Source organism: Oryctolagus cuniculus, chromosome 6 (assembly GCF_964237555.1).
Source record: "Oryctolagus cuniculus chromosome 6, mOryCun1.1, whole genome shotgun sequence".
NCBI lineage: Eukaryota > Metazoa > Chordata > Mammalia > Lagomorpha > Leporidae > Oryctolagus > Oryctolagus cuniculus.
This window is the reverse complement of record NC_091437.1, coordinates 27,304,314-27,321,069: the sequence shown is the minus strand read 5'-3', so window position 1 is coordinate 27,321,069 and position 16,756 is coordinate 27,304,314. Positions and strand designations below refer to the sequence as shown.

The following is a 16,756-nucleotide window of genomic DNA, read 5'->3' as shown; positions in this document are numbered from 1 at the left end:
CCTCGGGCAACACCTGGAAAAAGCTGGGAGAGGTCTGCCCGACTACTCTATCCCTCCAGAGGCAGCTGGATTCCCCATTCCTACTCCCCTGCAAACCCCCATTAGCCCAACAGCAGAAGGACAGATGCTAGGTAGGACATACAGGTTGCCTGGGCTTGCCTGCCCATCTGCCTTCCCGTTTGTGGGCACTCTCATCCTTGCCAAGTACAGGTGGGTGAGCTGGTGGGCTGTAAAGAGGCTGACAGTGCATCCCAGTAAGCTGTTTCTGCCCCGAGAAGGAGATTTAAAACCTGTACAGAAACCCAAGAAAGCCATCCCACTGTCTACACCTACTTCCCTGAACCCCGTAAGTACCCAGAGCCACACCCCTTTAATCTGATCCAGCCAGGGCTGGTGTTGTGGCACAGCGGGTTAAGCCGCTGCCTGTGACACAGGCACCCCATGAGTACTGGCTGGCTAAGTCCCATCTGCTCCACTTCCCATCCAGCTCCCTAATGAAAACAGCGGAAAATGGCCACAGTGTCTGGGCCTCGACACCCATGTTGGAAACCCCAAGGGGCTTCCAGGCTCCTGGCTTCAGCCTGGCCCAGCCTCAGCCATTGCAGCCATCTGGGGAGTGAACCAGTAGATGGAAGACCTCTAACTTTGCCTTTCAAAAAAGTTGTTAGAAATTTTTTGCTAAGGCCATTTTCCATTAAACACTGTCTATGGGCCAGGCTGAAGGCCAAGTGCTCATCTTCTAGATGAGAAAATCAAAGCTAAGGACAGAAATTAGTTGCTGAAGATTATACAATTAAAAAGCCACGGGCCTGTGATGCAAATCCAGATCTGACTCCAGTTCTTCAAAGGCCACACAGCCTTGGGCTCACACCCATATGCATAAACACTAAGGAATGCTCATGCTCACAACGCTCTCTCTCAAGCTCCTGAACACATGCACAGCCCCCTCCTGCACGCACTCAGAGCCCGGCCGCCACTCTCCCACGCCTGGAGCCTGTCAGCCACATTCTCTATGGCTCCCTCCCTCCAACAGGGACAGCGGCAGGCAGGGAGTCTACATTCCCAGGTTTCCGCCCTGACCCTGACCACCCCTTCCCCACTCAGAGCACACATTCCTCCTGCTGCAGCCAGATAACCAGCCCCAAGGGGAGGCCTGGAGGAGAGCAAGGCATTGTGGGGGCCAGGCCACTGGCCCTCTCTGGGCTAAGCACCAGCTCTATTGCCTGGGCCTGCTCAGCAGTTTTTCCAGTGTGTAGCTTCCACCCTTCTAGCCAGGCTAGACCAAGGCTAGACCAAGGCTCCCCTTTTTCCTCCAGGGACTTTCTTATTTCTTAGGTCCAGAGCTTCTTTTGGATGTAAAACTCCTTCATATGGCGAGCCAACAGAGCAGGACTTGGAGAATACCCAAGCCCTTCTTCTACCAGAATCTATCAGTAGGCAAAGCCTGGGTGCCCTCAGAGCCCCGAGGCACCTTTTGGCAGCTGGGGGTAGTGGTGGTAAATTTTCATAGCCCTGCCTGGGTTGTAGCCACTTGGTGGGCTCAGCAAATCTGGAGATATTTGCATACCCAGATGGCCAAGCCTAGAATTTCAAAGAATTCCCCATGAAGAGGCAGCTGGCTTCCGGGTGGTGGCCCTGGAGGCTCACAGCTGTTGTTGGCCTGGAAGACTGGAGAGCCTGGGGCCCAAAACACACCAGAGTCAGACAAGAGAGGAATACTTCCAGGTTGCACCACGGCCCCCAGCCCTGCTCTTCCTGTCCCCAGGCCTCCATCCTCAGGGCTAAGGGGCCATGTCCTGGTTGCCTTGAGTAGGTGGGCAAGCAAGTGAGGCTGGGCTAGTCAGGCAGCACAGGGCCTGCTGCCTCTGGGAAAAGGCAACTGCACAACAGAGAGATGAAGGTAGATGGGACCTCTGTGCTCATAGGAAGAATGAACAGGGGGCCAGCCGTTGTGGTATAGTGGCCTGCGATGCCAGCATCCCACATAGGTACCCGCTGATGCCCAATTGCTCCACTTCTGATCCAGCTCCGTGCTGGTGCGCCTGGGAAAGCAGCAGAAGTCCTTGGGCTCTTGCACCCACATGGGAGAGCCAGATAAAGCTCCTGGCTCCGGTCAGGCCCCGTCCTGGCCGTTATGGCCATTTGGGGAGTGAACCAGTGGATGAAGGATCTCTCTCTGTAACCCTTTCAAATAAAGTAAATGTTCAAAAAAAAAAAAAAAAAAAAAAAAAAAAAAGAACGAGGAGGTCTCTGCCCTCATGTAGCCTGCAGGCAGGTCGATAAGAGTCCTGGCCTGGACCCTGCTCAGTCTGTTGGTTACAAGAGCAATAGGAAGCAGGAGACAGCTTGACACTCCTTAGTAGGCCTTGGGCTGGAATACGAGTCACTAAGCTTCTCCCTCACTTGGAGTAGGGCTAAGAGCCTGAAAACTAGGCACAGGCTCATCTGGTTCTGGACACAAGGAACAAAGCCAATCCTACAAGAACCCTCCTCACCCCAACAAAAGCCCCTCAGGTTTGTCCATGCAGATTCACTGACCACATACCTCATGGTTGTTATAGCTGTGGGTCACCACTGCCCTCTGCTGGTCACTCATGCATCAGCATCTACTCAGGCACCAAAGACCAGACCACACTTCCCACCCCGGCAAAACACTCTATAGAGTCCTTTCTTCGCTCTGTAGACAATGAGACATAAACCCATCCAATTGTCACCTGATTCAGGGAGCTGTTAGCACAGGGATACACTGTGTCTAGGGAAAAATCATAGAGGACCCCACCCCCACCCCGTGCCCCATGAATCTGAAACTTCTATGCACCTTTCACATTGAACCTACTCTCAGGAAAGAGCACTTACCCCCTAACCTGCCCTTTGCTATGCTCTTACCTTGCTTCTTGCAGAGGGCTGATGAACTGGGATGACCATCCTGATACCTCATTCCTGCTGTCACATTGCAGCAGGTGACTGGAAGCCTTCAGTGCCACCTAAATTAAGGGCAGCTTCTCTCAACAACCTTGCAGGCAGCCACATCTCTAAGGAGGACAGTGATGCTGACTGGCAGGCGAATCATTCCCCAGATGGACCAAATCAGTATTGTCTATTTAACCAGCTAGGGAAAGCTGCAGATACTCTGACAGATAGCCTAGCTTTTGCCAACTACCCACAAACACACACTTCTCACCTCTAAGACAGTGCTGGCTCTGGAAGCCGAATGTCAGATTGCATTTTTAGGTGTTTCTACAAGGTTCTGATAATTTTGGAGCATCCAAAGCTACTTTATTTTCTATGGCAAACTTCAAACCCAACAATGGGTTTGCCTGACTAGCCCAGCCTCACTTGCTTGCCCACCTACTCAAGGCAACCAGGACATGGCCCCTTAGCCCTGAGGATGGAGGCCTGGGGACAGGAAGAGCAGGGCTGGGGGCCGTGGTGCAACCTGGAAGTATTCCTCTCTTGTCTGACTCTGGTGTGTTTTCGGCCCCAGGCTCTCTAGTCTTCCAGGTCAACATTTCCATTTGGAAAGTAGCTAGTCTTGGGGTCAATAAAACTAAACCCTCTCACACTCACTCCTGCTCTCTAGAGGCCCTACAATTTAGAGCATTTTAAGTTAAGATTTTTAAGTACTTAAAAGTTCAAAGAGAAGAACCCTGAGAACACGTCATTCAGGACAGGGAGAGTACATCAGGGAAAATGGCAACTGCCAGCCTCGCCGTTGTCCCCAGCAGTCTGAAATGGAACACAATGCTCGATGAACAGTCCCCTCCATGCCAGTCACAAGGAGCCTAGCCTGGGGACTTCAATGGCTGCTCCCTGGCTTTTACAAAAGTGACCACCCACTCAGAGTACAATGCAGTGCAATCAGGTGCCCCAGCCCAGGAGAAAGCTTTCTACCATGTCACAATTCAAATATGAAGTTAAAAACAAGCAAACCACTTAACTGAAGAAAACTATTAAATTAGTTTGGCAATAAAATATTCATGTACTATTACATCTGGTACAAGGCATACTGCAGTACTTCTGACCAGAAAAGCTTTCAGAATGAATCAAAGATGAACAGCAATCACCTTTAACAAAAATGTCTGAATTCTTTTTTAAGATTTATTTATTCATTTGAAATGCAGTTACAGAGAGACATAAAGAGTGAGAGATACAGTTGGCCTTCCATCCACTGGCTCACTCCCCAGATGGCTGCAATGGCCAGAGCTAGGCTGATCCGAAGCCAGGAGCCTGGAGCTTCCTCCAGGTCTCCCATGTGGGTGCAGGGGCCCAAGGACTTGGGCCATCCTCCACTGCTTTCCCAGGCCATAGCAGAGAGCTGGATCTAAGTGGAGCAGCCGGGACTTGACCTGGCATCCATATGGGATGCCGGTGCTGCAGCCTGGGGCTTCTTCACCCGTTATGCCACAGCTCGGGCCCCAAATGTCTGATTCTTAAGGGTTGGTGTTTGGCACAGGGGTGACGGGTGTCACAGGGACACCTGTGCCCTGTACCCGAGTGCCCAGGTTTAAGGCCTGGCTCTGCTCTCCATTCCACTTTCTTGCCAATGTGCACCCTGGGATGCAGCAGTGAGTTCGCTCGTGGTGGATCTGGATGGAGTTCTGGCTCCTGGCATTCAGGGAGTGAACCAGCAGATGGAAGATGTCGGTCTCTGCCTTTCAAACTAATTAAATTTAAAAACTTACATTCTACCTCAATTATACCAGAATTCACTGAGCCACAGCAAAGCCAGCTGATAACTGCATTACACACTCAGCCTCAAAGGCGTTAGTTCGTCTCAACCTTTGAATTTTCCTACTTACACTAAGGTGAAATATAGCAACAGTGAGAGAACTGTCTGGAATACTCAGGGTCATAATAGGACTGAGTACTAACCACTTACACCAGCCTTGGCTACAGGTACAGCAACAGGAAAAAACTTTTAAGGAAGACTTCTGTAGGGTACAGAGAACTGAAAGCCACTTTTCATCTAAATGCATGCACAACATAAAGAGAAAATTAAACAAGGACCAGGCTCTGGAGTGACTCAAAGGAAGTCTATTTTCTCTTCTTGGATGTATACTTCAATATTTTGCTACCTTCAGGAATTTTCATATTAAAAATTTTCTGGGGTTGGAGCTGTGGCTTAGTGGGTAACACCACCACCTGCAGTGCCAGCATCCCATATGGGTGACAGTTCGAGTCCTGGCTGCTCCACTTCCAATTCAGCTCTCTGCTGTGGCCTGGAAAAGCAGTGGAAGATGGCCCAACTCCTTGGGCCCCTGTACCCACATGGGAGACCTGGAAGCTCCTGGCTCCTGGCTCTGGATCAGCGCAGCTCTGGCCATTGCAGCCAAATGGGGAGTCAATCAGCGGATGGAAGACGTCTTTCTCTCTCTGGCTCTCCTTCTCTAACTTTGACTTTCAAAAAAATAAATAAATCTTTTAAAACAAAAAACAAATACACCAAAATAATCCATCATTTGAAATAGTGTTTTGCAAAGGGGAAAAAAGGAATCAAAAGGAGATTAGTCCTTAAGCTAGTGACACTTTGTTGCAGCCATAATAAAGATGTTATTCCTAATTGGAAAGAACGGAATAGAAGATGGTTCCACTGCAACCCTACCACTAGGTGTTAAGGGGTGTCATGGAGACAAAGCCAAAGCTTCAAATGAATTGCAGACAAGGCCCAACTTATAGGCTGTAATTTAGAAATAACCCATTTCTTCTGACAATCTACCTAGGGCTCAAAATAACTCATAGAGGCAAAGAGGAATGGGATATTGCAGCAGGGGGACGTGGGAAAGGCCTCTATGCCAGGTCGGTAGAAAGGGCCCCTCTTTCTGACCATCATCTTTTCTCTTTACAGACCCTCCTGTCCCTCCCCAATCCTACAGCCCTCTGTTCAAGTCTTTGTACTAGCCAAAGTGCAGAAACTGATAGGACGATGCTACCTGTGACCACTGGCCAATGACAGCATGCCACTACCTGAAGACTTCAGTCTGTACCAAAAGAGACTATTCCAACTATATAATTTGATGAAGTACTTCAAGCTAGGATTAAGCAGCACACAAAAGGGAAGTCACACATGTGACATTCTCTCATAATCATCACCTTGCCAAGGTAACCAAGGTTGCTACAGACTAACTTGTACATATGGCAAAGCCAGAGAACTACCATAAACAGTAACGTGACCTCAGGGGAGACCCACCCTGAGTGATGCTCCTTTTACGAGTGGGAAAGGTGGCCTCCTTCACAAAACCTTCACTCTGGCAAACACACAAGTACACAGCTGGACCAAACGTGCTTCAGACCCAAATGAGCAAGACCAAACTGCAAGCAAGGGCATATATAGTTTGTGACCAATCACACTCTTTCATCTAACACCAGTAAACCAGGAAAAAGGCTTTTATTAGCACAAAAATAAGAAAGCTCCTGAAAGGAGCTGGTGCTGCAGCACAGTGGTTAAATCCACCAACTGTGACACAGGCATCCCACGCAAGTGCCGGAATGAGTCTGGGCTGTTCCACTTCCAATCCAGCTCCCTACTATTGTGCCTGGGAAGGCAGCGGAGGATGATCCAAGTGTTTGGGCTCCTGCCCCCACATAAGACCCAGAAGAAGCTCCTGGCTTCGGACCAGCCCAGCTCCAGCCAGTCTAACCTAGAAGATGGTAATAAGCTGGCTGCTAAGATGAGAGTTAAATAAAGAACGTGCTTTCATGATCTATGCAACTGACTCAGTCAGTAGTATGGTAAACAGCAAGCCAACGACTGATAAATTCCACCCCCCCACCCGTCTGTGACACTGAGAATACAGGGTGATTTTCAGTTCTCAATTCTATCTACTTTCTCTATGACACTTTAACGGTTAAAAATTTTAACAGCTAAACATTTTCTACAATATAAAGGATGCTAATAAGCATTCTTAAAATGCTTGTAAGCAGGCAGCAGTTAAAATGCATAACATTAGGAGACATTCGGTTGTATCACAGGTGAGTTCTCAGATGGAGTAGCTGTGACACTGAGAGATGAGACGAAGTGAACAAGTTTAAAACGAAAAGCAGTGGACATTTATTCCTCAATTTTTGCGCAAGAGTGTTAAGATGCATTTGAAAGAAACTGATGGCTGAAGAGCATCAGCCATGGCCTTCAGGCTGGCTTGGTTTACAATGAGATCAGGAAGAAAAAGGAAAAAAAAGGTAACTGTCCTAGTTCACACGAATGATGTTGCTGGCAAACACAGTTGTTTACAAGTTTCAAACTACATTTTACTAGAGCCAAGGGGAGACTTCAAAAAGCCACATACAGTACAATTTAAACTTAGTGAACATCTGTAAATGTCAGTGCAAAGTAATTACATAGACTCTCCAATACAAAGCTGTGCTCAAGGCTCCCAGGGCTGGTCAATGCTGCTCTTTTACAATTACAATCAGAGGCCTAACTTAACAAATTTGCAATGCCTTTGTGTTTTATTTCCTATATACCAAGGGAATGTCACAAGGTTTTGGTGAAATGCAGCTTAGTTTCACTAATAAAGCAAATTTCTTATTTATTTAACAGTCATGTTCCTGGAATGCTGCACATGTAAGTTTCATGAAAATGCTTTTAAGCTTATGCCTCTATCTCATTCAATAAAATTACTCTCAAGATATCCTTTTTACTATGTAAACTGGAATTGTTTCATGATTTTTGAAATGCAACCAGTATAAATGAAAAACATTTCAGGGGTGGGGGAAAATCCACCACTAATCTTAACTAGACAAAGTTCTTTAAAATCAAAAAGCCTATTCACACAAAATTATACGTAATGACTGTAGTCATCAGTTTATTACACAGATTAATCATTCTTGAACGTACAAGCTCCAGAGGAGCAATTGGGTCTTTAAATATTCACAAGTATTTCCATCAAATGAATTTTTACCCTTACATCCAAATAGACCTAAGCGGTTAAAAACATAAGAAAAATAAGAGCTATTAGCTATGTATTAACTGAGAAACCACATACAAACCAAGGAATATGGAGACAAAGAGTGGCTGAAAGGTTGAAAGGATGGGGGGATGTAAAAGAGTTGGGAACAAAGCCCATCATACTTTACATACTAATAGCTCCAATCCATTCAAATGTTGACCAGTTAAACTTAGACCTTCAAGTACAGGATGTGGGTAGAGTTTAATCTGGTTGGTCATCACCTTCACCTACACCGATGTAGGTCCTTCGGAATAAAATGTATACAGAAACAGCTTCATGTTCTTCACCTTGCTTTTCTTAACTGTTTTGAGTTAAAATGGATTCCACTTAAAGCAATCTCCTACAGATCAGTGGAACTTTTCTTCCCCTTCCAAGCACACACCATACCCACCACCCCTCACACCTTGCCGTTATCCAAATTTAAGTCAATAAGGAAAGCTTTTAGTCTCACACTAGGTTATGCCTGGAGAACTGGCTTGTCACACACACACTTCTCTGCTAGGAGGCAATGTTGGTACAGAAGTACAGTATTTTTCTAGTTTGTTCTTCCAAGTATGTACAACACGCAGCACTGCTGTATCAGGTAAACATGTGCACAGGGGAAGATGAGGCGTGGGCTCATAGAAAGCAGTCAAATGGAAACCAAAAGGACTTTCTCTTTCAGAGTTCCCCTATCTTTATTTGTAGAGGTTATCCAATAATTTCGTTAATTACATCGCATACTTCTGAGTCCATTCCCGAGCTATTCTGTTGTACCTGTACACACAAAGAGAAGCTTAGCTTAACAACAGTGAGATGTCAATTAGTTCACAACAGGTTTCATTCATTATCTTATCTAGTATTGTGAGGGGAATAACCCACAAAATACTCAGGCAAAGCCACTTTTACATCCCAAATTTTTAATAAGCACTTATTCAATAATATAGGACACAGCTAAAAAATGCAAACAATTTGCTGTAAATGCCACTTACAGGATTCTGATTAATTTTAGCATTTGCTGGCATACACCATATTATATATTTGATCGATGTATTTCTAAGAAATAGGTTCAACTCTTGATTCGATTATTTGAGATTCTTGAAAATATGTAATTCTACACTATATGGTTCTTGAAATCATATACTAATAATGTGCCAACGGACGTAATACTTCGCTTTATATCAATAAAACACTGGTTCTGGCAGAACTTAATTTCAACAATTTGTGCTTGACAAAATGAATAGGCATTTTGCTCCAGAAGAACATTTGAGTAGAAAAATACATGAAGAAAAACATTCCGTAATTCCTCTCTTTTTAGAGATGCAGGAAAGTTCTACGGAACATTATTACAATTAATTAGGAAATGCCATTCAAGTCCCCAGCTCTAGACACTGGACTACAGTTCTCCAATCAAAAAACATTTGTGAATAAATCCACAAATAGAAAAAAGTATAATACAATTTTATTCCAAATAAGCACATGGCAGAGAAAAAATTAGGATAATAGATAATACAGAAAAACAAACAAAAACTAAGAACCCATAGCTATTAGAGTTCCCCGTTTGCAAGTGTAGCTTCATTAAAGAAAAATCCTACTGGTGTCTCTCTCTAAGCCAATAGAATTTAAGTACTTCTCTATTCTTTTAACTAAAAAAAAAAAAAAAAGAAAAGAAAAAACTACCAGCCTCTCCCATCTAGTTTTTCTTATAATCTCACTGAATAATACATAACAAAAATGGTTAGAACACTTTTAGTTACTCTCTTTTGATATCCAGACCACTCTTCAATAATTCAGTCTGACTCTAAAACATCTAAATTGTTTGTCACATTTTATTTTTAAAAGAAATGTGGGCTTTCATGTCTAATGGCATTTACTTACTTTTTTCCTTTAGATTATGCCAAATGGTAGAAAATCAATTCCCTTTTCCCATTAATTTACAAATACCTACATAAGAAAATGGGCACTTGACACAAAATGTTTCATGTATCCAAAGCCAAACATACAACATAAAGCTGTTGGAGAATACACTGTAAAAAAGTTTTTCTAGATAGTAGGAGCCTTATGAAAGCAAGATTAAAAACAGTATCATCCACTGATAAAGATACTTGTGCAAATATTCCTTTTTCCTGTCCGTGGGGAAGTTTATTAGGACTTCATTTTAAGAATCTTGTAAGAAAGATTTGAGACAAACATCTCAATCCCACTTTGTACACTTTCTGTCTAGAGGCCATACTTACTTTTCTCTATCTGTTTTGTAGATCCGAGCAATCTCAGGCACTAAAGGATCATCTGGATTGGGATCACACAACAGAGAACAGATGGACAAGAGGACTAGAATGAAACAAATGTATTCATTAGTAGAGGATAAAAGCAAAGGGTGGAGAGAAACATGAGAAGTCATCACCTGAGAAAATTCTGAAAACCTACTATACTTTAGTGCCTAGCAGCTATATAAATTCTGCCTTGCTTGTATAACAGTGGTCAACAAAGAATTTAAAATCTTATACAGATTTCAAGTTGTCACCTAAAAATAAAAATGAAAACAAAAAGAACAAAATTAATGGTAAATGATAAATGACAGGCCGGCGCCGCGGCTCACTAGGCTAATCCTCCGCCTAGCGGCGCCGGCACACCGGGTTCTAGTCCCGGTCGGGGCGCCGGATTCTGTCCCGGTTGCCCCTCTTCCAGGCCAGCCCTCTGCTGTGGCCAGGGAGTGCAGTGGAGGATGGCCCAGGTGCTTGGGCCCTGCACCCCATGGGAGACCAGGAAAAGCACCTGGCTCCTGGCTCCTGCCATCGGATCAGCGCGGTGCGCCGGCCGCAGCGCGCCGGCCGCGGCGGCCATTGGAGGGTGAACCAACGGCAAAGGAAGACCTTTCTCTCTGTCTCTCTCTCTCACTGTCCACTCTGCCTGTCAAAAAAAAAAAAAATAAATAAAAAAAAAAAAATGATAAATGACATCTTGGTCACTCACACAAGAATATAAGACTCTTTGTTCAAAGTCTTATATTCTATGAAGTTAGAAAAGAGAAAGACAAGAAATGTGTGACTAAACTCCCAAGGAAGCCAGCCTAGACAGAAGTGACTGGTCCAAAGTCCTTAACTAGTAACTATAATGTCTTCCAAATATTAAACCAATAACACTTTTGAAAGCTCAATTTTTAGAAGCTCATGTTCAGGGAAAAATGGCTTTCAAAATTACAAATCTAGCCCCACTACTGTATACTCTTAGGTAAAACTGATAATCACAAAATCCAACAATGTTTTCTGTATGGTAGGTAGCACTTTTAGATACAACAGATTTGCTTAGTTTTCAGTTGAAAACAATTTAGTCTAAGCCAAGAACATAAAGGCCATTGGATCAGGCACTGTGATACAGCAGATTAGGCCGCTACTTGGGGTGCCTCCATCAAATATCACAGTGTCAGTCTGAGTCCCAGCTACTCCCTTCCCACACAGATTCCTGCTAATATGCCTGGGAAGGCAGCAACAGATGATCTAAGTACTTGGATCCCTGCCACCCCTATGTGGGAGACCCTGAAGGAGTTGGCCAAGCCCTGGCTTTTGTGGGCATTTGGGGAGTAAACCAGCAGGTGGAAGATCTGTCACTCTTTCAAATAAATAAATTAAAAAAAAATTTTAACAAAAAAGGCCCGTGCTGGAGCCAGCACTGCCATCTGTAGTGCCTGCATTCCGTGAGTGCCTTTCTGAGTCACAGCTGCTCCTCTTCCAATACAGCTCCCTGCTAATGGGCTTTGGTAAAGTAGCAGAGGATGGCCAAGTCCTTGGGCCGCTGTACTCACAAGGCTCCTGGCTTGCAACTGGCCCAGTTCCTGCGGTTGAGGCCATTTGCAGGGGGTGGGGGTGGGGATGGGGGAGTGGACCAATGGATGGAAGCTCACTTGCCCGCGCGCTCTCTCATCCTCAGCCTTTCTGTAACTTTTTTTTTAAAGATTTATTTAATATTTATTTGAAAGGCAGAGTTGGAGAGAGGCAGAGGCAGAGGCAGAGGCAGAGGCAGAGGCAGAGGCAGAGGCAGAGGCAGAGGCAGAGGCAGAGGCAGAGGCAGGCAGAGAGAGAGAGAGGTCTTCCATCTGCTGGTTCATTCTCCAGATGGCCACAATGGCCAGAGCTGGGCTGATATGAAGCCAGAAGCCAGGAGCCAGGAGCCAGGAGCTTCTTCTGGGTCTCCCACACGGGTGCAGGAGCCCAAGGACCTGGGCCATCTCCTACTGCTTTCACAAACCATAGCAGAGAACTGGATTGGTAGTGGAACAGCTGGGACTTGAACTGGTGCCCATATGGGATGCTGGCATTACAGGCCAGGGCTTTAACTTGCTATGCCACAGCGCTGGCCCCTAAATTTTTTTTTTAAAGGCCAGTACCTGTCTCCAAATAGGCATAACCACACACTTATTACAGAGGACAACATACTAACTTCTTAAATTCTTTTCAGTGACAATTTAGAATCCCATCTAAACTATTTCCCCAAAGATATCCTGAGATGAGCAGACAAACCTCAGTGGTTTAATTTTCTCTATTCAAACCTGTCATTAACTTATATAATCCTTACTGAATGCACAAAAAAGGGGTCCAAGGTCACTGTTTATTTCAGCAGGCTCTGGCATAATGAAATAAATTTAGTTCCTCTGACCATGATGTTAACAAAACTTAACTATCTTATTTCTCTCTAATGTTGTATACTAACAGGCAATGACTCTGAGCCCACTTTACTCACAAAACATCAAATCCAGCAGGAACAGGATTTACCCATCTTCCTATCAGATCTGTTATACATAGATCAAGGGCCTCTGAGAGATGAAGAAAAAGCTGACATGCCCTTTGTCATTTGTCAAAGCTATTTCCTTGCCATAGGACTATTGGGAAAACAAAATAAGATATCAAAAAAGATGCTTTCTAAATCTTCATTTTCTGTTGCCCACAGTTCTGGCAGATGTCATTCCCAAAATATCTTCTCTTCCCGTTGTCAGATGTCATCACCTGATGCCCTCTTCAAGCATAGAACATTCTAACAGCAACTAGGGAAGAAAGCCTGAAAATGACAACAGGGAATAACAGATTTCTTTTTTTTTTTTTTTTAAGGACTTATTTATTTCATTTGAAAGTTACAGTTACAAGAGAAAGAGAGGCAGAGGCAGAGGCAGAGAGAGAGAGAGAGAGAGAGACATTCCATCCACTGATTCACTCCCCCAATTGGCTGCAACAGCTGGAGCTGCACAGATCGGAAACCAGGAGCCAGGAGCTTCTTCCAGGTCTCCCACATGGGTGCAGGGGCCCAAGGACTTGGGCCCTCTTCTATTGCCTTCCAAGGCCATAGCAGAGAGCTAGGTAAGAAGTGGAGCAGCCAGGTCTCCAACTTGTGCCCATATGGGATTCCGGCACTGCAGGCGGCAGTTTTACCTGCTAAACCACAGCACACACTGCGGAATAACAGATTTCTGAATGCTCATGAAAAGTACTGACTATGGAAAGAAGAAAGTTATCTGGCCTATCAAATTGGCAAGACTACAACTGATTCTTCACCTAAAATTATATATACTGTCACCATAAGAGCATTCACTATAAATTCCTTTACTTAATTCTAATTATTCTAGTAAGTTAACTTTAAAAAGATAAACTCTAAGCTTATTCTAACTTTCTAGGAAAATAAAGCTGGGTAGTGATTATCTGAATCTGAGGAAAGGATTCATGGAAAATTGACTGCAGCATACAATGTACTATAGCTTCTTCCTCTGTAAGAAGACTGACTTCTATTTCTACACCCTGCATAGGCTGGCTCTTCACTAAAGTGACACAAGTTCTACCTATATACATTCTTCGTTGGTATACACACATTTTCATTAATGTCAAAACGCAGTCACTTTCAATTCTAGAACATAATAAAGTATTTTTATAGCACACTTACCTGCTTCAAGTTTTCTACATACTTAGATCTCTAACATTAATCTTCAAAGTGGAAGAAAATTTAGGTCAAAATTGTTGCCCTTGAAAACAGACTATGTTTTGAAGGGCTAATTAGTATCACACACAAGATTAGAAACAGTAAACCTAAGGGCTGGTGCTGTGGCATAAAAGGTTAGGCCTCTGCCTGCAGTGTCCACATTCCATATGGGCCCTGATTCAAGTCCTGGCTGCTCCACTTCCAATCCAGCTCCCTGCTAATGGTGCTGGGAAAGCTGCTGAAGATGGCCCAAGAACTTGGGCCCCTGAACCCATGTGGTAGACCCAGAAAAAGCTCCTGGCTTCGGCCTGGCCCAGCCCCAGCTGTTGCAGCTTTTGGGGAGTGAATCAGCAGATGGAAGATTGATCAATCTCTCTCATTCTATTCCTGCTTTTCAAATAAATAAATACTTAAAAAAAAATTAGACCTAGGTTAGATGACACACTCAATTGTGTCAACAAAATGGTACTACATTAAAAGACAGAATCTAAGTTAAATAAACTTTAAATACCCGCCCAATTCCACTTCTCTGGGTCTCACTATGAGATTTACACCTCCAATGCCACTTAGTGAAGAACAAATAGGACCTTCACCAGGCCAAAAAGTGGCAAGAACAGGTATATGAACACTTTCTCAAATAGCCCTTCAATAGCTTCCATAGCAAGGGGTCTAAAAGAGAAAAAGCCATTTCTCTGGAGAACTGCTTCATCCACAATTTTTAAAACTGTGGTTTCCAGGGTGGTACTTGGTACAGTGGTTAAGATGATGCTTGGGGCGTCACGTCCCATATCAGAGTGCATGAGCTTGAGCCCTGGCTCTATTCCTAATTCTACCTTCCTGAAAATGTGTATCCTGTGAACCAGCAGCTCATGGCTGAAGTACTTGGGACCATGCCACTCATGTGGGAGACCTGAGAGACTTCGTGGTTCCTGGTCTCAGTCTGGCCCAGCCCTAGCAATTGCAGGCATTTGGGAATTGACCATGTATTTCTTTGACTGACTATGCTTCTCTCTGTTTCTCTGCCTTTCAAATAAATAAAAGAAAATAAAAACATCATTTTCAAAAATCATGATTCTGGGGCTGGCGCCATGGCTCAGTTGGCTAATCCTCCGCCTGCAGCGCCAGCATCCCATATGGGCACCGGGTTCTAGTCCCGGTTGCTCCTCTTCTGGTCCAGCTCTCTGCTGTGGCCCAGGAGGGCAGTGCTTGGGCCCTGCACCCGCATGGGACCAGGAAGAAGCACCTGGCTCCCGGCTCGGATTGGCGCAGCACCGGCCGTTGCAGTCATTTGGGGGGTAAACCAACGGCAGGAAGACCTTTCTCTTTCTCTCTCTAACTCTGTCAAATTAAAAAAAAAAAAATCATGGTTCTGTTCTGTTGTTTTTACTTTTGTCTAGAATTCCAGAAATATTACCTTAATGTCCAAGAGTTTTTTTTTTTTTTTTTTTTTTTTTAATTAACTTGCTGACAGGCTGGCACTGTGCCAGCATCCCATATGGGTGCCGGTTTGAGTCCTGGCTGCTTCTCTTCTGATACAGCTCTCTGTTATGGCCTGGAAAAGCAGCAGAAGATGGCCCAAGTGCTTGGGCTTGGGCCCGTGTACCTGCATGGGAGACCTGGAAGGAGCGCCAGGCTCCTGTCTTCAGACTGGCCCAGCTTTGGCATTTGTGGCCATTTAGGGAGTGAATTAGTGGATGGAAGATCCTTTCTCTCTTTCCCCCACTTCTGTCTTTCAAATAAATAAATAAATATATATATATAAATAAAATGTGTGTGTGTGTGTGTGTGTGTGTGTATATATATATATATATATATATATAAATTAACTTGTAGGGCCAGTGCTGTGGCAGAGTAAGCTAATCCTCCACCCATGGCACCAGCATCCCATATGGGCACTGGTTCAAATCCTGGCCACTCCTCTTCTGATCCAGCTCTCTGCTGTGGCCTGGGAAAGGAGTGGAAGATGGCCCAAGTGCTTGGGCCCTTGCACTTGTGTAAGAGACCTGGAAGAAGCTCCTGGATTCAGATCGGCCCATCTCTGGCTGTTGTGGCCATTTGGGAAGTGAACCAGTAGATGGAATACCTTTCTGTCTCTCCCTCTCTGTGTCTGTAACTCTCTCTCAAATAAAATATATATTTTTTAAGATTTACTTATTTATTTGAAAGTCATAGTTACTCGGAGAAAGGAGAGGCAGCGAGAGAGAGAGAGAGAGGTCTTCCATCCGATGGTTCACTCCCCAATTGGCCACAATGGCTGGAGCTGTGCCGATCCAAAGCCAGGAGCTTCCTCCAGGTCTCCCACCTGGGTGCAGGGCCCAAGCACTTGGGCCATCTTCTACTGCTTTCCCAGGCCATAGCAGAGAGCTGGACTGGAAGTGGAGCAGCCGGGTCTCAAACTGGCGCCCATATGGGATGCCAGTGCTTCAGGCCAGGGCGCTAACCCGTTTGCCACAGCACCGGCCCCTCAAATAAAATCTTAAAAAATCTAAAGATAAGAGGTGGTAAAACCGTTAACAGCATCAATACAAATCTACCTATATTTTGTTCCTCAAGAACATAATGTTCATGTTTACAGCATAAGCATGCCTCTAAAGGGCTGGTATTTCCTGTGTGGAACATTATCTACACTTTTTATTCAAAGATCTCAAGGCTGGAAGAAACACTGTCTTTTACTTCATGCTCTGAAAAACAGTCATTACCAAGTGCCCATCTTTCAACCTATGCCTGACTAGCACAGCACAGTCACCATACCAACCGACACCTATACTTGGATACCCAACATGCTGGAGTTGTATTAAGGTCTATTTCAGAATAAGGGGGATTGCTATCTCCTCTTAAACAATGTAACTAATATCTTCAAAAAATAGATA

The 16,756-nt window shown here is 44.6% G+C and overlaps 1 protein-coding gene across 2 annotated transcripts in view; it reads right to left on the bottom strand.

Annotated features, from left to right (window-relative positions):
* Positions 1–7,775: 7,775 nt before the first annotated feature.
* UBE2D2 (ubiquitin conjugating enzyme E2 D2) overlaps positions 7,776–16,756 on the bottom strand; it is a 52,883-nt gene continuing 43,902 nt past the window's right edge. For both annotated transcript variants that reach the window (XM_008255106.3, XM_017341091.3), the window contains exons 6-7: positions 10,163–10,256; positions 7,776–8,702 (exon numbers count right to left, since the gene is read on the bottom strand). In XM_008255106.3, coding sequence (XP_008253328.1) covers positions 8,657–8,702; positions 10,163–10,256 — 140 coding nt within the window. In that variant the 3' untranslated portion in view covers positions 7,776–8,656. The remainder of the gene's footprint in view (positions 8,703–10,162; positions 10,257–16,756) is intronic.